The 21,739-nt window shown below is 34.9% G+C and overlaps 1 protein-coding gene and 1 long non-coding RNA gene across 2 annotated transcripts; one reads left to right on the plus strand and one right to left on the minus strand.

Moving 5' to 3' along the window:
• Positions 1 to 9,725: 9,725 nt before the first annotated feature.
• On the minus strand, positions 9,726 to 15,394 carry LOC132704083 (uncharacterized). The gene is made up of 3 exons (XR_009619225.1): positions 15,070 to 15,394; positions 11,473 to 11,581; positions 9,726 to 11,404 (listed from the first exon to the last, which is right to left on the minus strand). It is a non-coding gene; the product is annotated as an uncharacterized LOC132704083 (long non-coding RNA).
• An 819-nt stretch (positions 15,395 to 16,213) lies between these two features.
• LOC132704082 (glutathione S-transferase D7-like) lies at positions 16,214 to 17,103 on the plus strand. The gene is made up of 3 exons (XM_060673820.1): positions 16,214 to 16,425; positions 16,484 to 16,542; positions 16,601 to 17,103. Exons 1-3 carry the CDS (start codon positions 16,285 to 16,287, stop codon positions 16,755 to 16,757), a joined length of 357 nt encoding a protein of 118 aa, XP_060529803.1. The 5' UTR covers positions 16,214 to 16,284; the 3' UTR covers positions 16,758 to 17,103.
• The last annotated feature ends 4,636 nt before the right edge of the window (positions 17,104 to 21,739 follow it).

Genomic DNA, 21,739 nt, shown 5'->3' on the forward strand with positions numbered 1-21,739 from the left:
TGCATATCGTTTATAGGAAACACTTTTTTGATAAACCAGATAGTTTTCAAGTTACAGCGAGGTAACCGATAACATAAAAATGAGTTTTCAGAGCAAGCTTTTATTTATTAGAGACGCCCATATAAATGCATTATGCGGTGTTTTTAAAATGAAAAAATAAAGTATTTCTAATAAAAATATTGAAAAGCGGGTTTGGCAATTTAAGAGCAGTATGGTGTAGACAACAAAACAATAATAATTTCTTGACAATTTTTGGAAAATTCACCCCATAACATTTTTATTTATCAAAATTTCGGATCCAGATAAAAACATTATTAGGGCATTTTAAGACAAATGCAATAGCGTACTCACATTTTTTTTACACTTCTTCGTTTTGTCGTTAATGAATTCAACTTCTTTATTTTATATGGCAATCATAGTCCTGAAATGTAGGGCATTTTTTATTTATGTATTAGTGCATTGTGTCGCTGTCCGTTACGGACATAAATTTTATTCTTTATTGAATTTTGTGTTCTGGCACACATAATTTTAATGGAAAAACTCAACGCAGAGATAGTGAAGGAACTTTATTTTAATAAATATACGAGGCAGCAACAACCAGACAAGGAGCCAAGGCAAAATCAAGACTACTTAAATGAGGAAGAGAAAATCCGGGAATTGAATATAATTGGAGAAGTATTGCAAAATCCAAGCATTAATTCTAGAAAAGAGTATTAAATAAAGTGTTTGGACAATGCTGGATTGGAACAGGTGGTCTGCGAAATTGTGTGATGCTAACTCCTCTAGATTTTTTTTGTATTAATTAAATTATATTAGATTATATTAAAGAATTTTCTAGATCAAATCACGATTAGAGTAAGCCACTCGGGAAGCGTTTGCTCCGATCAATCTTATAGAGTTAGTGAATAGTTGCCATTCAGTAATAAAATTGAGGTTCGGTGTATAAGATGTATTCAAGATATTTTGTATTCTCATATTTATTGCGTTCTGTTTATTAAAATAACTATAATTTATGAATAATAAATAAAATTCCAATAAAAATATGATATGGTTCTTAGGTTTCGTGTTTTTCACTTAAGTTATTTTAAATTGTCCTTATCTTACCTTTATGTTAAGTTCCAGAGTTTATTAAATAAAATAAACAAACCAGATTCTTTTAATCAGGTTCACTAAACATTTTGCCCACTCTGTCCAAAATCCTGAAAAAATTCATAAACAAACAAATTCAGTCACATGTAAGAAAAAATTCTTGTGAGCTTTCAGTCGTCCTGTGACAAATGCTATGATGCAGTTTTTAAATCAAACTAACTGATTGCAGAACTATCGTCTAAGACTCACATAAGGTATCTGAACATGTTACACGATATTTGCACTCTACGACCTTATTTTTCATAATTATAAAAAACCATATTCCAAAGTATTTGCAGCAAAGACTGCATTTTAGCATAGATGTATATATGTCAAACGGTCGTTTTCGGACTGTATTATAACACTATTTTGAACTATTCAAATATAGTTCATAAATTTCCGGATAAAATACTACAATCAAAAAATGAATTTACCTTTAAAAAAAATATTTATCTTTTTAAGAAAAGAGCAGTAATATATTTAATTACATTCTAGCATAAATTAAGAACTGAAAATGATTGATCTCGCGAAATCTACGATATTTGAGGCTTCTTACTTTTTATTTTATGTTTTCCTTTTAATTCATTTACTTTCTTGACGTTAATGTTCCTAAGCACCTTTTGTGTATAAATAAACTTGTCAAGGCGAACAAGCGGAAGAAAATTTGGAAAATTAAATTTGTTTATTTTCTATAATAAAAGTCCTTTATTACTATTAAAAACAGAAAAATAATTAAACTGCCAATATTCAAATTGTGTTTATCATATCTTGATCATATCGTTTTGAACATTTTCTTGTTTTTATCCAAAACCAGAGAAGGCATCAATGTAGTACTCCATTCATTTTAGGGGAAGTCACAAAATGCCGTTCGTTACCCGCAAATACGGTCGAAATGAATCCTTTTCAGTATATTGTGCGCCTAAAATAACGGCCTTCACTTTGGGCGACAGACATACCAAGATTACATTTCGAATTGCGATGCGAGCGCCAACGGTCTACGCCTGAACTAAAATTGATAATGTACGGATAAATGGTCGACCTTGTGGCTTCATTAGAAAATTTTGGAACGTTGATAAGGCCCTCAAGGTCATACTGGCAAAGTTTTACATTAGAAACGTTGTGACTTCCGAAATCGGAACTCATCACGTTGTAGATGAAGTCACAACGTTAATTGAGTATCTATTTTGGAAGTCGTAGAGTGCGCCTATCATATAAATAAATAAATAAATAAATATATATATATATATATATATATATATATATATATATATATATATATATATATATATATATATATATATATATATATATATATGATGACACTATATTCCGGGGTATCATCCGTTCGCGTGTTGAACGAAAAAGTGTTCGAAGTGTTTTCGGAGCCCGAGCATTGAAGATGCTATGTGAGATTTTGGCGAAACGTCTGCAGGATTCCAGTCGGAGGTCAACAAGCGAACGGATGATACCCCGGAATATAGTGTCATCACATTTTTCCATCCGTGAATCAATACGTGAGAATATATATATATATATATATATATATATATATATATATATATATATATATATATATATATATATAATGTCACACATGGTGTCCCGAAATCAGTGGGCAAAACTATACCACCTATTCTACGTCCAAAATAAGCCCTAGCGTCACGGAGCTAAAATTAATTCACCTGAAAATAGCTTTTTATTAATATTTCCGTGACAGTTTGAGAAAGAGTTTTGAAATTTTAGAATTTCAGTAATTTTGGCATGCTGAATCCGATTTAAAAATTATAATGCGAAATTTTGGTCATGGTCTAAAACATATGAGGGGTACAGATAACAAAACCTGCAATAACTTTTGGACTTTTGTCTTATTAAATCGGAAAACTGGTGTTGACATTTGACATTTCATTTATATGGTTAGGACTTTTTTCAAAAGTACACTGTTTAGTATGCCCCTCTTACCTATTCATTGAAATCCGAAAATAAGATGTTGAAACAGAATTGATAAGATTTTTATTTTCACATTTGACACGTTTTTTATAGTGTGTTTTTTTTTGTTCATATTGACCTTGAAGTTTTTTTTTTATTTGACTTTTTATAGTATGGATCGGGGAATTAGCAGATAATCATTTTATTTATTTTACAATCCAATGAAACCTCTGGCGGAAAAAATATTACTATAGTTTGCAAGTAAAATTTGGAATGGTTGCATTCTTTTAATATAAGATTCATTTTTGCGGTGTATTTTTTATGTTGATATTGTTTAAAAAATTAGTTCGTTTAGTATAGTTCAGATGCTTTTATACATTCATCCGAGTGTTCAACATTAAAGGAAAAGCTTACCGATTTCAAATCCAAACACAAAACAAATTTCTCTGTTGACGGATGCCACCTGAAGAAATATTAAATAATAATAGGCTTTTAATTTTGTTATATTAAAGGCATTGAAAAATATCCTTTTAGTTATCGGTTCCTACAGCATACCTAATTAAATTAAACCTACATGTTTCGTCTTCTACAAAACTCCGAAATTCACATTACCATTAAAATATGATTAAAATTAGTTCCATCGTAAAATGTTGTTCTTGTGTCATTTTTCACAAACCACACTGAGCTTGACAATTTTTTTAAACGTAATAAGTAAACATTGAATTTGCAAGTTAAAAGGGCACGTTCGTTTAGGTTTAGCATCGGAAAATGCAATTGTAACACGTCTGCCGCTCTATGAAAATAAGAAAGGTTTTCACAAAGACTCATCACACATCGGAGGAAAATGTAGAAAATTATCAATATGAGGCAGCGTTAAATAGGATTAAGACCTCTAGCAGGAATCACTAATATTTTAGAAAATATTCCAATACGTACTAGCTTGTAAATGTTGATTCTGCATGATGAAGCACACTTTAAGCAGGGTGTAAGAAATTGGTTAGACGAAAATTTTGCTAAGTAAATAGCTTGAGGTGATCCAGCGGGTGAATTTTATAATGCAATAGCGAAGAAATCGCTATAGTTTTCCGATGCTTTGAAGTAATTCCTATTCTATGTGGGATCACTCTAATATATATTTTAGTTCAGTGGATCCGAACTCTGTTGAAAGCGCAGAGAAATGGCAAGGGGTATGTACGTATAAAATGCTTCGTATTTGAATAAGAGAATCATACTCTTATTTTTATTAACACCAGGGAATAATACAAACTGGATTGATAATGGAAATAGTTTATTAGCCATGTTATGGCGGACATGACTTCCTGGAACCAATGGCAAGTATTAGGATTTGTTAAGTTTTAATATTTGTTTTCGAAATATAATGTATGCATTTCAATGGATTTTTCTTGTTGACTCTCCTCGACAAAACTAAATATGTGTGTAAGATATCAAGTTTATAAATCTGGGCGTGGTCCTTAATAAATGTAACAGAGATATGATTTCTATGAAGCAATTGTTGAAAATTAAATGTCCTTTTCAGCACCCTGTATTACATTAAGTGAAATATGAAGTTAATTTTGCTCTTTTTAATAAAAGTAGGCAGCTTGTAATTTTTCACAATGAAAAAGAGAGTAGAAAAACTTGTAATTTATGCACAGTCGATGTTGGCGAAAAATACACTCGTATCAAAAAATTGCATGTAGATCTAGGCATCCTGTAGACGATTTTGTACAGTGTCAAAAATGTCTTTAATAAGATTAGGCAGCTTGTAATTTGTGAACTGACGAAAAAGTCACTTTTATCAAAAAATTGTATGTTTCATCCCGTAAACGATTTTATGGCGCATCAAAAATATGGGAATATGAAGTTGATTTTTCTCTCTTTATCATACTAGGCGGCTTGTAATTTTTGAACGAACGTGTCGAAAAAGACCCTTTTATCCAAAAATTTTACATTTCACCCTGTAGACGATTTTGTGCCTCGTGAGAAATATGTGGAATATGAACTTAATTTTGCTCTCTTTCTCTAATCACATTACAAAAAAGTACATAAAAACTTAAACATTTTTTTACACTTCAAATTAATGACTTTTCTTGCCTTTTTCAACTAACCAAAATTAATTTTTCTAGTTTTTTTTAAGCAATAACTATATAAAAAGGAACTTGGAACTAAAACTTGTTTTGATATTTCAAATTAAAAGTTATTTTTTTCAACTAACACAACTTAAACTAGAACATTTTTTTTATAATTAAAATTGAAATGTTTTCTTCAAATTAGAATCTGTTCTTTAAATTAATAATTTTTCTTCACATTAAAAAGTTTTTTACAAATGAAAAAGTTTAAAAGTTAATAAGTTTTTTTTAAATTAAGAAGTTGTAGCTTTAGTTTGGTCGGTAGAGGAATTTCAAAATATACCTGTATGGTAAGAAATTTGATTTGCGCGCTCCGGTGTTTTATTTACGATATTGAAACGAAGATAATTGCAGTATACTACGCGAGACATTACACCCCCAATTTTGCATTAACCTAATGTTGAAGAATTATTTATTCTTACAACAGAATTTTAAAAAGGTACTTACAAGTTTTTATCTTTCAGGGATAGCCATCTTCTTCACTCGTCACTGACAAAGTAACACTTGCACGAATATCCATACAATCTAGAGCGGCCTGGGGGCACAACGGGCCCATCTGGTGGCCTAAGTGCTTTGACGCCCGCGAGGGCGCCCCCCTTTAATACCAATACCAATACCAATAATCCATACAATCAAACTTACCTACCTCTGTAACAATAGAGAAGATGTAATTAGCGGATAAGGGCAAGGCGGGCAAAATTAACCATTTTTTTTTTGTTATTTGTAATAATTATAATTCTGGTTATTTGTACATTTTTAGCCCTTTTCGTAATACCAGGGGTAAAATGGACCGCTTAAAAATTCTAAAAAAATTTATTCCATATTATTGTAACCGAATCAGAATTACTTTATTGAAAGTGTTAATTTTTGGATAATTCTATAGTTTCGCCTAAAGCCAGAGCTTTCGAAAATCTTGTAAATACCAATAACAAATTTTTTAATACATAGAAAACTAGTTACTAATCAGTAAACGTTTTTTTTATGAAATACTCTTTAATAAATAATTATAATTATTATATATAATAATATAAATAGGGGTGAGTGCGGTAGAACGGCCAGAAGTTTCGCCAAAATTTGGGTAAATTTAGTTCAAGTTGTCCAAAAATTAATCGACTTGATGGTTAAAAGTCACAAAAAATAATAAAAAGCTTGCTCCACCCTCCCCTATAGCTAGAAAAATTAAAGGATGTTCAGTTGGGTCAAATGTAGATAACCGATCTATACCAGGTCACTTTTTACAACTGAACATAATTCGGATATATTTTTGTTAAGTTCATTTTTGGTCGAAAATGTCAAAGTTTGACAGGTTGGTGTTATTTGCAAGCATATAGCACATTTTTCCAATTGTTTCTAGATTTCTTTTTCCCTGATTTCAGATATATGCAGGGGGTTCATTTTAAAGTCTGCCTATATCTTGGCAATCGGTCTGTTGATAGAAAAGCTTGCCAGAAGCCTCGTTAGGAAGCACAGCCTGCTTTTTTTTAATAAATTATAGATCTCGATTAAATTGAGGAATAGTGCTCGTTGGAAAAGTGGTTTATCTGACTGTCTCTCGACAATTTTTACCATTAGATATCGGTCCGCCGAGCGGTGTGATCACGAGAATAAAAAACGTTTAATAAAAAAGTATTTAAAATTGAAGAAAAGACTAAATAAACCAGCATGCCCTGGGAAGGGAGAACGTTTTTCAATTTCACTGGCATATAAAATTTACTTACCAAAAAATCAATTTAAGAAAGTTATTGACCAACAATGTCAAATGATTTTTAAAGAAATAAAAAAATCTCTCTTGAATGTGAAGAAAATCTAATCTAATCTAATCCATTTGTTTTAGTAATATATCCAGCGTAAAGTAGAAGTGATGTATTTATCATAATCGTCATTTATTTATTTCTAGAACTAATAATGCAACATTGCAACCACCAGCTGATTTTATATGTGAAATCCACAAAAAAAGTGAAAACTTTTAAAATTGTACCTTTTGTCTTTTATTAATGGGCATAAAATATACTGGAATACACCGTATATCTACCACAACAAGGATTAGACACTAAACGAATAAAGGTAAAGTTTAACAATTACAAATTCTCTGCAGCGGCGTCGCCCATGTCCTCTTGCCCTTGATTGTTCTGGACGGTCAACCACTTGCGTATTAAAATTAGAGCAGCGGATGTCGATATTCTCCTGCTGAAGTCGTCAACGCAGCGATGGGCCAAATATGCGAAAAAGAAGTCTATCCACGATAAAAGTGAATCAAAATTATTTTGTCAAAAAAGGAAGTTTTTTATTTTTTTATTTGGCACTTGGAATTTAAAGACGAGGGTGGCACATTGTTGGCGGCGAAGCTGACCATTAAGGCTTGAATAAAACGAACGCTATTGTCCTTGACGAAAAATGATCGTGACAGAACAATAAAGAAAACCGCATCCTTCGAGGGTATACGGACCAACCTCGAAAGGACTACGCCCGGCCCGTCCAGATTGGGAATGAAATTTTTCGCACCTCTACTAAAAAGACCATTGAAAATAAAGATACGACCGTTACGTTTCTCGGAAACGTCAAATTAAATAGAGGCATAATAAAGCATACAAAATTATAACATAAACTATAATAAATTGTTTATTGCCCATAAGAATCAAGCCTTTACCCCAACATAAAGTTATATTCTACTGAGCACAGGACGCTTTAGTTTTATAGTACATTAAATTTAAATTTGAAACAAAAAAATCAGACAACATTATAAAATTTGTTATAGGAAGAAAGGAAGAGGAACCAAAATAATGGATTGCATTAATTGCGAAGCTTTAAACTTAGTCAATGATTGTGGGTCAATTTTCCAATAGCCAATTAGTCAATTTATGCCGAACCCTTTAGATATTATAATATTTTTCATTTCAGCAGGAATTATGTTATATAATTTATTTTCAATATATAGAAATGTTCGCTGGAATATCTTTCGTTTCTTCTCTAGTAAAGTGATTATGAGATATGTGGTTGAATAATGAGTTTTTCCGCCTATGAATAATAGTTACTTTATGGAATAGTTGTCGAATATAGAATACCTTACAATACTTAAAAAGCTGATCTGAGAGATACTGTCGGTCAAGTTGAAATATAACTTTCAGGACTCTTCTAAATAACCTCTAATGGTTTGAGACTACTTTTATATGCACCGTCTCAGCCGATGATGCTGATGGACCAACGCAAAGTATAAGGAAATATTTTATTTTATTGAAAGAACTTGTCTCGTACACTGCACAACTATCTACATGCATATTAAGGAATTATTTGTAATGTATTTTATACATTCAGATTCTAAAACTCCAAAATGTCAGGTTTTTATTTTGAGTATCTGATCCTTTCCACCGCCGGACGTGAACACAATATATAGTCCGTTGTTTCCTCATCCTCCAAGCACATCATTCCCTCATCGTGGTCCGAAAGACAGACTGACTTTATGCATGCGCCGTTTGAGACCCCCGTCAAGGTATTCAGCTTTGAACTGCTCTTGCAAATTAGGGTGTCAGTTGTGTGTTTCTCTGTGAGATGTTCTATTAATGCCTTTGAATGACTTATGATCTTGGTAATCATAGCCAGTGTAAGCAAGATTCATCTAACCTCCATTTGCCTCCGATTGCATTTCTTGCCGATTGACGAGAAATAGCAAATATTGATGGTCTTATCAGAAGGCGGTTTCTCCCTCGTTCCGTCGTCGCGTTTCCTTTTAGTTTTCCTCCAGGTAACATTGTCCAAGTGGCCATACCTTACTTAGCATCCCTAACGTGGATAAAGCCTCTTAGTCTCTTACGATACGAAAGTGCAGAATTATGCAAACTTTTGAGGAATTTAAGATTTGAGTCAGAATTTCTGAAAAACAAGTCAAAATAATTTCTGACATAAGTCTCTCGTAACAGACATTCCGAATCAAAATGTCCTATATACAGGGTGATTCACAAAAAAAGGTCAATCATTTTAATATTATTTTTTGGTGTCGAGTACCTAGAGTTTAAAGATTATTCATTCCTTATGAATGACCCTGTATTTATGATGTTTCGATTCACACGAAAGACTTATGTCTGAAATTCTGACTTATTCTTCAGAAATTCTGCACAGAGCTCGATGGTATGTACTTCCGCAACATGCCACTATACTTCTTCACCTTTTCGGATTATCTTGTCTGTGACACTTCTAGTGAGGAGATTTTCGAGGAACCATTTGTAGTTGATAATTTAAGCTATTGTTTAATATGCTACTTGCAGTCCTTCCAGGATTGACGTGAATTTTTCATAGAGTCCTTCTTTTTCCTTTTTTTTTAAGACTTCCGCAGGCAATGTAACTTGTACCGAGACTCCCTTCTGGATTTCTGCTACGTCGGGAATTTACTGTGTCCCGTTGACGTTTCGATAAAAATTTGGTTGAAAAATTCATGACCTTTGATGCACACTAAATATCTGATGTGGGCAGGGTCAGCAGTGGAAGGGGTTTAATTGCTTAATTGTTTAAAGCAATTAAGCGAAAGCATAAGTTATTCAAAAACTCAAATACAACAGATCAGAGTCAGTTTTAATACAATACAAATAATACATGCGCATATTAAAAGAATTATTGATGTGGCATATAGAAACTACATCTTTAAGGCCGAAAATGCAGACACAGAAGATCCGAGTTCTTTCTGGTCGTTTATTAGATCTAAGCGTTCAAATACGGCATTGCCATAGAGATTTTCACTTACTGGGAAAATGAAAATCTTGTTAATGCTTTTGCTAGAGTTTTTGGGTGGAATACAAGACTCCTCAACAACAGTTTCTAATGCATTTATTACTATCAATCACTTAACTGAAGACACTATATTACGAGCATTGGCACAAGTTAAAAAAAAATCTTGTGATCCTTGTTTGATTGTGCGAGATTGCGCACATGCTTTTTTTAACTTAGCCCTAGCAACAAACACCTTCCTAGATGTCTGGAAGGAGGCTAGAATTATTCCCGTTATAAAGAGGGGAAAAGTATCGATAATATCGGCTTTTGCGAAGGCTTTCGAGATGTAGTATTTTCAACCAAATGAAACACTTGGTAACCCACAAACATAATGGTTTCTTTAAAGGTCGAAGCATCATCAGTAATTTAGCTTGCTTTACAGAATTCACTGCTAAAACTGTGGATGACGGGAGGTGGATGGATGTGCTATATACGGATTTTTCAAAAGCCTTTGAACCCTCTCTAAACTGAGTATGCTTGGATGTTGTGATTATCTTGTGGCATTCATAAAGTCATATGTGCATAACAGAATACAGCGGTTAGTCGTCGCTTAGGTTCATGGCTAGTAGCGGCGTTCCCCAGGGTAGCAATTTAGCGCCATTCATAATCTTTAATTTCATTAATGACATAATAGCTGACATTGATGGTCCTTGCTGATGATGTGAAATTATTTAGAAGAATTGATAGTGTGGCCGATTGTGTGCCTCTACAGAATGAATTGGAGATTATTGGTTCTTGGAGTGCTTCTAATAATATACCCCGAATACAGATAAATGTTTCGCAATGACATTTTCAAACATTTTAAGAAAATGTGACAATTTTAAAGACCTAGATGTAACCTTTAGTGAGAAATTCTAGAGAATTCGCAAGGGAACAGACTTGAAAACTGTTATAATGCGCTCGAAATTAGAGTACGGTTCATTATTATTATAAAGTGGACAAGAGATAAAGTCGACAATTTATGTTATTAGGGTGTTGAGATAAACTTTCGAATTTTTCTTGGGTACAAGGAAGTGCTAGGGCAAAATTCTTTCATACAGCAGTCTATTGTATTCCAGAAAAAATCGAAAGTCTAACGAACACGCTAATAACATAAACAACCAACTATCTCGCATCCCAATTAGGATTCGGCCATCTGCGGTTTCAGACAGCGCACTGAAAAAGTCTGCAGCTTGTTTACCGAAGCGTCAGCGAGACAAAGAATCAATGGTATTAATATTGTAGTTCATGTATTTTATCAATCAATCTCAAAGGCGATAACGTCGCACACGAGGAGTATTTAAAAAAAATCGAGGAATTATAGGTATTTTGGAATATACGTATTACCCTTCTGAAGTATACTGAAAAATAGGTAAAAAGATTACGTCGAAAGCGAAAAATTTCATCCCCAACCCTAATATTTTCCGACGAGTCGAATTTGGACCTAAACCGATCGAGCGGGCGTGCCCGATTTTGCCACCCACCTGCAACGAAAAAAAAAAAGTCTCATTAGTTAAATGCAAAAAGAACGACAATTTTAGCACCAACTAACCGAAAATCCAGTTTATATCCGCCCAATCTACCGACACTGCACAACACATTTATATTAACCCAGATGATTTTCGTTCCGAAACAATCACTCGGGAAAGTATAGTATCATTCTGCAACAAAGACAAAAATCCGTACATAATATTAATGAATTCTGAATATCAACAGAATGTATTGATTTGATAAATTAACGAAAACACACGTTTGAGATTTGAGAGAGTACTTAATGATAAATTTAAAGATCACGTTGACACCTCCAATCCTGCGGATTTATCAACGATAAATCGACAACAACAAATAACTTAAAACTCAATACTTCAATGACCCTACTTTTTCAACACACTTTTATTTTAGTTAAAATTTATTCAAAATTACATAAGGGAACCATTAACGTAAAGTGTAGGTAATAACAAAATACCAAAGAAGAATATCGCAAAAGGGGTACCTCTAACTAACCAAAACTAATCACGGAGCAGTGTCCTTTCGCCATTATTTTCAAATATTTTCATAAATGATATTCGGAAATCTAATAATACGGAACTATTTTTGCGGCCTAATTATAGCTAAATTAAAAAAACCGTATAAATAAAACTGTAAACAAAACAGTCCCCTCTGCAGAGGAATCTAGAAAGAAAACTCTTACCAAAATTACAATTAGGAATGGCTAAGGGTCTGCTTATGTCTCACACTTGGGTACAATTAATGGCAATGTCAAAAATATAGGCACTTCAAAATTGGGATCCAGCCATAGCTTGCTGTGGTTTCTACTTTGAAAATATTTGGGACATCAAATTTGGTTAGTTTTGGTTTGTGAGGTTAGAATAATATTCCGAACAACTTTTCCGAATACATTTTTCCAATATCTCTAGCCCCAAGCAAAATGTCGAAAAATAACTCGTTTGTGTATTGGCAGTAGGTCGGGGAAATGACAGGACACCGGAAGAGCACAAAATCACATATTCTTAAGGATAACGATGGAAACATAATTGGGGACACAAAAAAGAAGGTGGCGGAATGGACGAAATATATTCAGCAACTATTCCATGACGAGAGAGCGGAACTGACAATCAACCAGGGTGTGGAAACAGGGCCTCCAATCCTAAAAGAAGAGATTATACATGCAATAAAAAATACAAAAGGAGGCAAGGCTGCGGGTCCGGATGAAATCCCAATCGAATTAATAAAACTCATTGATGAAGATGTAATTGATGTCTTAACTGATCTGTTTAACACCATATATCGGACGGGCGCAATACCTAGACAGTGGCTCCATTCGACCTTCGTTGCCATCCCCAAGAAGGCAAACGCCACAACTTGTGCTAATCATCGAACCATATCTCTAATGAGTCATACACTGAAGGTGTTCCTTAAAATTATTCACAATCGTATTCTCAGAACCTTTGAAACGGATATGAGTAACACCCATTTTGGTTTTAGAAATGGAATGGGTACAAGAGAGGCACTCTTTGGTATAAACGTGTTGGCTCAAAGATGTCTCGATATGAACCAAGATATATACCTGGGGTTCATTGATTTCGAGAAAGCCTTCGATAAGGTGAACCATGAAAAACTAATAGAGATTTTACTGGCTAAAAAAATTGACAAGAGCGACATCAATATAATATCAACACTGTATTGGAACCAAACAGCTAGGGTCAGGTTAGACGATCAATATACCGAGGACATCCAAATACTGAGGGGCGTACGACAGGGCTGTGTTCTGTCGCCATTGCTCTTTAATGTCTATAGTGAGGCCATATTCCGAGAAGCATTGGATGATTGCTCAGAGGGGATAAAGATAAACGGCGAAGTTCTCAACAACTTTCGATTCGCCGATGACACAGTGATCACAACAGATAACATCGACGATTTGCAAAATCTAATACATAGAATAAATACATGCTGCAACAAATGGGTTAACGATCAACCTTAACAAAACAAAAATTATCGTCGTCACTAAATCACCACGTATAAACTGCCACTTAGTTATAAACACCATCATCGAAAGAGTGGACTCATACAAATACTTGGGAATGTGAATGACCTCGGGCATTGACCACACCAAGGAAATAAAAACCCGAATTGAAGCAGCATGAACAGCGTTTGTCAGGCTTAAAAAGTTCATCACCAACAGAGACCTAAGTTTGACTCTGCGGCTAAGAATGCTCACGTGTTATATGTTTTCCGTCCTTTTGTATGGTATGGAAGCATGGACGCTGAATCATGCGCATATAAATAAACTGGTCGCATTTGAGCTCGAGTGTTACAGAAGGATCCTGAGGATATTGTAGACGGAAAGGGTCTCAAATGCTGAGGTGCACAGAAGGATGGGATGTGAACCGGAAATTCTGGCGACAATCAAAAAACGAAAACTTGAATACATGGGACATCTAATGAGGGGCCCGAGATATGGCTTGCTACAACTAATTATTCAGGGAAAAATCCGAGAACAAAGAAGTGTCGAAAGGCGAAAAATATCCTGGCTGAGAAATCTGAGGGATTGGTTCGGATGTAGCAGCACCAAGCTGTTTAGAGCGGCTGTCAACAGGGTCCGCATTGCCATGATGGTTTCCAACCTTCGATAGAAGATGAAATTCTAAGAAGAAGCAGGCCGGCCGTGTTTAAATTTAAATTTCGGTTAAGTAAAATGCGCAAAATTTTAAATCTGTATTTATTTAGAAAAAATATACGGGTGTGTCAAGGACACACTGTATAATATAACAATATTCACAATATTAATATTGTTTCGACTTAATTGCTTAAAAATAAAAAAGCAATATTTTTTTTTACTTTTGGTTAGGTTCATTCATTTTAAGAACAAATTATACCTTAACCTAAATGTCGAAAAGTAAGAGACTTTCCAGGGAACCATTGCAAATGGCTTACGTTGCTCCTGCCCGGTTCCAAAAATTTGTAGAAATCGGTCGAAATTAGTGTCGTTTAACGAAAATATTGTTACGTATATTTGTTATCCGAAATGTTAAGAGATGTAGTGCCTAAAAGTTTGGGAAATAGTGTCCGTCTTACGCGGTTGTACACGGATTCGTGATGTGTAATTCCATGAGGTGTATGTTAACACGGTTTCAGGATGTCTTGTATTCACGCTGGTAATCATGCCGGATGGGATCGGGTATCCCGTGTAAGATAATTGCGGGAGCCGTTTGAAGAATCGGTCGTCATTTTATGACAATTTATTTAGAAGTTGTTTCCGTTTTTGTATACATTAAATAACCTGGAGGATGATGGATTGGTCCAGACTCTTCTCTTAAGAAGGCATTCATTAGGATATCTGATCTGAATAATGTGAAAAATTGTGTAAGCTGGCCGAATGACCTTATGCAGTCTTGGCCATTAGAAGTAAAGAAGAAAGAATGAACCTAAATGTAGCAAAATCAATCAATCAATACAGCTAGAAGTTGTCGTCCATTGAATGTTATACATAAATATTATGTATACCCTATACTAAATTGATAAACCACAATCATTGTATATTTGTTTCAATTGATTCGTTCTTAGGAGGTAAATCCATAGAACCGGTATTCCTTGAATCGATGAACTTTTTTATTAATACTAATAAAAAAAATTAAAAGTGGAAACTTACTTAAAAAGTTCATCCACGACGCGCCTCTTTGTCATGAACGGATCCCGGCGTCAGCGGGTCCAGATTCGCTACCGAATCGTCTTTCCCCGCGAGAAAATCTTGCGAGGTCTTACGTTCCGCGTGCTTTACACTGAATCCCTAACCTCCCGATAAGACGCGAGCGCTTTATCGGGAGTTTAAGGGCAGGCCCTTGTCACCTGGCAGCAAATTCCGGAACCACAATCTGCGACTAGAACCGTCAAAACGCCGCAACGGTACAAAAATTCATGAAACAAGAAAAGAGCAATCGGAAAATGTCTGAAATAAGCGATTAGTTCCTACCTACATACGAACACGACACGACGACGACACGAAGTTACAATAAATTAATGGTCATTGCTCCAAATGTCAATATTCAGCATCAACTCACTCAGGTACAAAAATTAACGCTAACTTGATCTATTTACGGCTTTACTTTAGTTTTCAAAGTAAATCTGGAAAAAATTTCAAATGCTCAACACAATTACGAAAATTTCGAATGTTAATTGGGAACTAACTAATCAAAACCAGACGTGAACCCACCGATGTTATAGGGATAACGCACTTTATTACATAATAATGATAACTTTGAAGAAAAAAAAGTCTAAGCCAACTACAACGGCAATAAACAAAACGTCAAATCTAGACAAGGTGAAAAATCGCTAAAATGGTTTTGAGCGATCAAATAGAGATAACGGAAAAATTGTGATTGAAAAGCGTTTTCGAACATTGCAAATTGAAGCTTAAAAAATCTACACTTTACTTACTCGAAGAAAATCCAAAACTTCTAATGATGCACTGTTAAAAATCTGTCAACGGCCATTTTGGTCGATAAGCGCCGCAAAGTCATTGGTTAAAAACGAGATTTTAAATCTGACGCATGCGCATGTTGATTAGAATCATAATTTTTTCATAGTTCCGTCATAAGTTCTTGTATTATAGCGTTAGACAGGGCCTGTATATCCTTAAATATATGAGAAAATCCAATACATTGAAAAAAAATACACCACCATGTTTCAACAGCGTATAAAACTACGACCACACAAAAATGAACATTACCAAATTCAAACTCACCCATACCAACCTAAGAAAAATGTCATTTTTCTGCAATTGTTTGAAAGCGACGTATTCAGTTTGTGTCGTATCGTAATTAAACCGCAACAATTAAGCCTGTCGCGTATCACCGTGAACACAAAGATGCCTTTGACATTGTATTTTATACCGGATGGACCGCCGTCTTTGGCCGTCCTGCAGTGCCTTAATTACCTGAACGTCGACCACAAATTGGTTAAGGTTGATATGGGAACGAGTGAGTACCTGACCGAAGACTTCGCCAAGGTGAGAGGAAACCCAGTGCCGCGGTAACACACTCGCATAGTATATAATTTGATTGCAGCTCAATCCTCAAAAAGAGATACCCGTTTTGGACGCCCACGGCTTCTACCTTGGCGAAAGGTCAATTGACAACATTTCGGATTTTCATTTTTTTGACTATCGTTCTGTTTCGTTCTAGCAACGCGATATTGCAGTATCTGGCAGATAAATACGCCAAGGATGAAACACTCTATCCTCAGGATGTAAGGAAAAGAGCAGTCGTGAATCACAGGCTCTGCTTCAACCTGTCAACCTGTCTTCCAAGTGAATTGATTATAAAATATCATGAAATATGATTTGCTTTTACCACCTTTAACACTTAAGATTCAAGGGACTGCCTTATAGTAATTATTTATTTGAAAAGTTTTAAAAAAGGTACAACCACGTAAATACATTTCATATTGTAGCACGGAATACCCAGATTTTTGGTCTGTGACCTAAAAATTCTTGTAACAAAATAAACCATAAAATTTGAAAAAAGGATCTTAAAATTGAAGCACTGGAATATGTACTCCAATTTTTGCCAATTAATCTATTTTTTGTGACATTTTCGATTATTCTACAGACTTCCTCAAGGCCTTAAGTTAGACTAATGATCTAGTGTTAATTCACTTAAAATACAACTGCTAATTTTCAACAAAATCTAGTAAAGGATATTTAAATAATATCCAGTATTTTTGTACTAGCTTATTGCAATAACATTGTGTTAGAAAAAGTCAATAAGAAAGTGACGAATTAAATCGGTATAATCGGAGTATTATAATATGCTAGTAGCGCAATTCAAGACGTGTTAAATTTGTTCGGGGAGACTGGAACCTGTGGTGGAAGATCAACAAACTTACGTTTATAACCACTACTGCACCACAACTTTATTTAGAACACTGGACACTGTTCTAAATAAAGTTGGTGTGCAGTAGTGGTTATAAACGTAAGTTTGTTGGTGTTAAATTTGAACAAATTGAGTTAAGTTGCTACTCACTGAAGTGAGTATTTCTACACTACTACTGTTTAGCAAGAAAAGAAACTATTCACGTATACATGGTTGCCTATAGCAAATAGCAGCACAATTTTTAAAGATGACATCCGATTTAATTGTGGCGGCGTTGAATATCCCTGTATCCAAATTTAAAAAAAAATGATTGTGTTTATTCTATTTCTTCTACCTGCATAAGCGTCAATCAAGCATTATTAGTGGCTCTGTTATTTTTTGTGGATTGGAAAATTGAGCAGCGGCAACATCTTACAATAAAATTAGAGTTTTGGAAAAGAAGGTTTATTACGAGCAACATATGTAATTTTAATTTTGTCTGCTTGATATTTTTCTTAAGTGACATCCATCAAGAGAGCAAAGCTTTTCCGTTAACGTCGAACTTTCAGATGAACCTGTTGCATCAGGGTTTTCGGTGGTCTGTGATGTTCATATTCTATGGTCTTAGAGGTTAGAATGTGGGACTCTCGGCCTGGTGTCTCGCGCGCTTATGTCCGAACTTCATGACGCAAATTAAATAAAGGACTTTTAGTGGAGTTCTCTTTTATTACAAAAAAGTCTCCAACACGACATGGTGGCAGCTGTAAATGTGAAAAAAGTCTATACAGTTGTGAAGGGAATGTAAGCAGATGGTGGACCAGGAAAACGCCGACGTTTTTCGACCAGGCACAACAGGCGGTCAAATACCAGGTGCTGGTGATCAAACAGGCGCTGGAGGTGGTCAAGCTGGGACCGGTAGTTAAGGAGGTAACATTGTACAAAGTGCAAGCTCCAGAAAAATTCAATTTCCGGGAACCGGGAGATTGGACAACATGGAAAAGAAGATTTGAAAGGTATTTAGCGGTAACTGGGCTTAACACCAAGGCAGACAAAGATAAAATCGACATATTGATTTACATCATGGGGCCAGAAAGCGAAAACATTATTTTGCAGTTCCCAAATCCAGCAAATACATTTCAAGAAACACTGGTTGGGTTCGATCATTACTTTTTTCCTAAGAAAAATGTAGTTTTTCAAAGGGCTCGTTTCAACAGGAGAAGGCAGCAACCCGGGGAACCAGTGGAATCTTTCATTACAGATTTGCATGTTTTATCGAAACACTGTGAATTTGTTTGTACTTGTGGCTCTACGACCATGAAAAACGATTTTATAAGAGATCGAATTGTTGACGGTATTCTAGATCAGAATCTCAGCGACAGATTGCAGCTAAAATCAGATTTAAAATTAGAAGACGCAATTTTGGAAGCCAAGCAGGCGGAAATGCTTTCACGACAAAGTAACATTCTAAGGAATGGCGAAGGCACGGGGAAAGAGGTCTGTGCCTTGGACAAGAGAAAATATCGAAGCAGCAAAGGCAGCAGCGGAAAGACAGCCGGATGGGCACCAAACAAAGAAGTGACAGGATGTTACTTCTGTGGCAAGGAATCACACTCACGGGAAAAATGTCCAGCTCGGAAGACAACTTGTTCGCATTGTAAGAAGAAGAGAAAGAATCTGAGGAATCAAATTCCGAAGAAGAAAACAACAACAAAGATGGGTCTATAGGATTAATGGTAGGATCTAATCAAAATTCAGACTCAATGTCACAATGGTTTTGTAGGCTAGAAATTGAAGGGTTTTCAAATAAAATTAAATTTTTGGTAGACTCGGGAGCCGATGTGACTTGCATGCCAGTAAATCTTATTCCAGAAAATCTTTTAAAAAAATTAAAAGCTCCGGAGGATGTCATATCGGGTCCAGATGGTCGACCTTTACATGTAATTGGTACCTTAAAGTTGGAAATCACATATCGAGACAAAAAATCTCAACTTCAAGTATATGTTTTAAAAAATTTACAAACTCCTATTTTAGGCAGATCACGAATAATCGATCTAGAGATCTTAAAATTCACAGGGCAAGTGAGTCTTCAAAAGATATTACCAGATGAGAAAACAAAAGTAGATGTAATCTCTGAATTTCCTAACTTGTTTAACGGTCTGGGGGAATTCAAGGGAGAAATTGAAATTCAAATTAAGGAGGGAGCAAAACCGTTTGTTCAGGCAGCTCCTAGGGTAGTACCTTTACCACTTTTACCTAAATTAGAATCCGAACTTAAACGACTTCAGTCTTTTTGCATAATTGTACCAGTTGACGAACCAACTGCATGGGTTTCGCCCATTGTTGTAGTTCCCAAAGGGGAAGGGGGTTTGCTTGTGTTGCGATTATAGAAGACTAAATGAGAGCGTTTTGAGATCGCATTTTCCAATCGATAAAGTCGAGACTACTTTAGCTAAATTGGCGGGATCATGCTATTTTTCTAAATTAGATGCAAATAATGGGTTTTATCAAATCAAAATTAAAAGAGAGTGCCAAGTTTTAACAACTTTTATTACACCTTTTGGCAAATTCAAATATACTCGTTTACCTTTTGGAATTAGTTGCGCTCCTGAATACTTTAGCTTGAACTTTAACAAAATTTTAGCGATGATATTTTGATTTTTGCGAGTACAATGGCAGAACACGATAAGATATTGAGACAGATCTTGACAAAGCTTCCTAGCGAGGGAGTTACGTTGAATAAAAGTAAATGTTTCTTTGGGGTTTCAAGAATCAATTTTTTGGGTCACTGGATTTCTGAAAAAGGAATAGAAATTGAACATTCTAAAGTGGAAGCTATTTCAAAATTTCCTGAACCAACTTGCAAACGTGAATTACAACAATGGCTGGGGATGGTCAATTTCGCAGGTAGATTCATTGCAAATAAATCGGAAATTTTAGCTCCTTTAAATGAATTGCTAAAAAATAACATAATCTTCACTTGGAAATCAATGCAAAAAGAGGCTTTTAGAAAATAATATCTCTACTGAAACAGGCACCTTGTTTAGCTTTTTACGATCCAAATAAAAAGATAATAGTCAGTTCAGAATCAAGTTCATATGGCTTAGGTGCAGCACTTTTTCAGGCTGACGACTCGGGAAATAAAGAAATTGTGGCATATGCATCCAGAACTCTTACGCAGAGTGAGGAACGCTATGCGCAAATTGAAAAAGAATGCTTGGGATTAACTTGGGCATGTGAGAAATTTAGGGAGTATATTTTGGGACTTCCAAAAATATATTTAGAAACAGACCACAAACCGTTAATTCAGATTTTGTCTACAAAAAATTTAGACGATCTAACCCCCCGATTACACCGTTTCAGAATTCGATTAATGCGATATACTTATACTGTTATCTATACACCGGGTAAAGATTTGACTGTGCCTGATGCGTTAAGTCGCAATCCTCTGAAGTATACCGAACCAGATGAGTTGCGAAGTGAAGTCGAGACACATGTTTCTATGATAATAAAAAATTTACCAATTAAAGGCAAATTTTTAAAACTTATCGCGGAGGAACAAAGGAAAGATCCAGTTTGTAAAAAATTGATCGAGTACTCCTCTACGAGTTGGCCTGAAAATCATCAACTTTCACCCGATTTGACTTTTTATTATCAATTTAGAAATGACATTTCCATGAATGAAAATTTCTTACTCAAGGGTACGCGCACCCACACTGCAAAAACAAGTTTTGGATTTTATTCATTTAGGCCATCAGGGCATAACGAAATGCAGAGAGAAAGCAAAAATGAGTGTTTGGTGGGTAGGCCTTTCTACACAAATCGAAATTTTAGTAAAAAATTGTCCAAATTGCATTGAAGAGAGAATTAATATTAAAGAACCGTTTCAAAAAGATACAAATGTCACGACTCGACCCTGGCAAAAAAATTGTGTTGATCTGTATAAATGTCACCAAGTTTGGTATTTAATAATAACAGATTATTATTCTTGCTTTTTTGAAATTAGTACTCTTGGACAAAATATGACTTCACGAATAATAATTGGCAAAATGAAAGAGGTTTTTGATCGCTATGGGATTGCTGAAGAGGTGCGAAGTGACAATGGTCCTCAAGTTTCGGACGAATTTAAAGAGTTTGCCAATAAATATAATTTTAAACATATCACTTCGAGCCCTCGGTACCCACAATCCAATGGAAAAGTCGAGTCTACTGTCAAAATTGCAAAAATCTCATTAAGAAAAATAAAAATTCTTTTTTAGAAGCCTTGCTTTCATACAGATGTACTCCTGTTTGAAATGGTTTTACACCGGGAGAACTTTTAATGTCATCCATTGAATTGGGGGAGGAAAGAAAGAGAAAAGGAAAGGAAAATTATGATAAGAGACATAGAGTTAAGGAATTATCTGAACTCATTCCTGGTGATGGTGTCTGGATTACGGATCTAAAAAAATATGGGAAAATAATTAAAAAATT

Source organism: Cylas formicarius, unplaced genomic scaffold, assembly GCF_029955315.1.
Source record: "Cylas formicarius isolate icCylForm1 unplaced genomic scaffold, icCylForm1.1 PGA_scaffold_6__28_contigs__length_40554024, whole genome shotgun sequence".
Taxonomy (NCBI): Eukaryota; Metazoa; Arthropoda; class Insecta; order Coleoptera; family Brentidae; genus Cylas; species Cylas formicarius.

Coding starts and splice junctions, on each gene's coding strand:
- LOC132704082 (XM_060673820.1), top strand. CDS start 16,285: ATGCCTTTGACATTGTATTTTATACCGGATGGACCGCCGTCTTTGGCC. Junction 16,426..16,483: donor TGACCGAAGACTTCGCCAAG/GTGAGAGGAAAC, acceptor ATTTGATTGCAG/CTCAATCCTCAAAAAGAGAT. Junction 16,543..16,600: donor GGCTTCTACCTTGGCGAAAG/GTCAATTGACAA, acceptor GTTTCGTTCTAG/CAACGCGATATTGCAGTATC.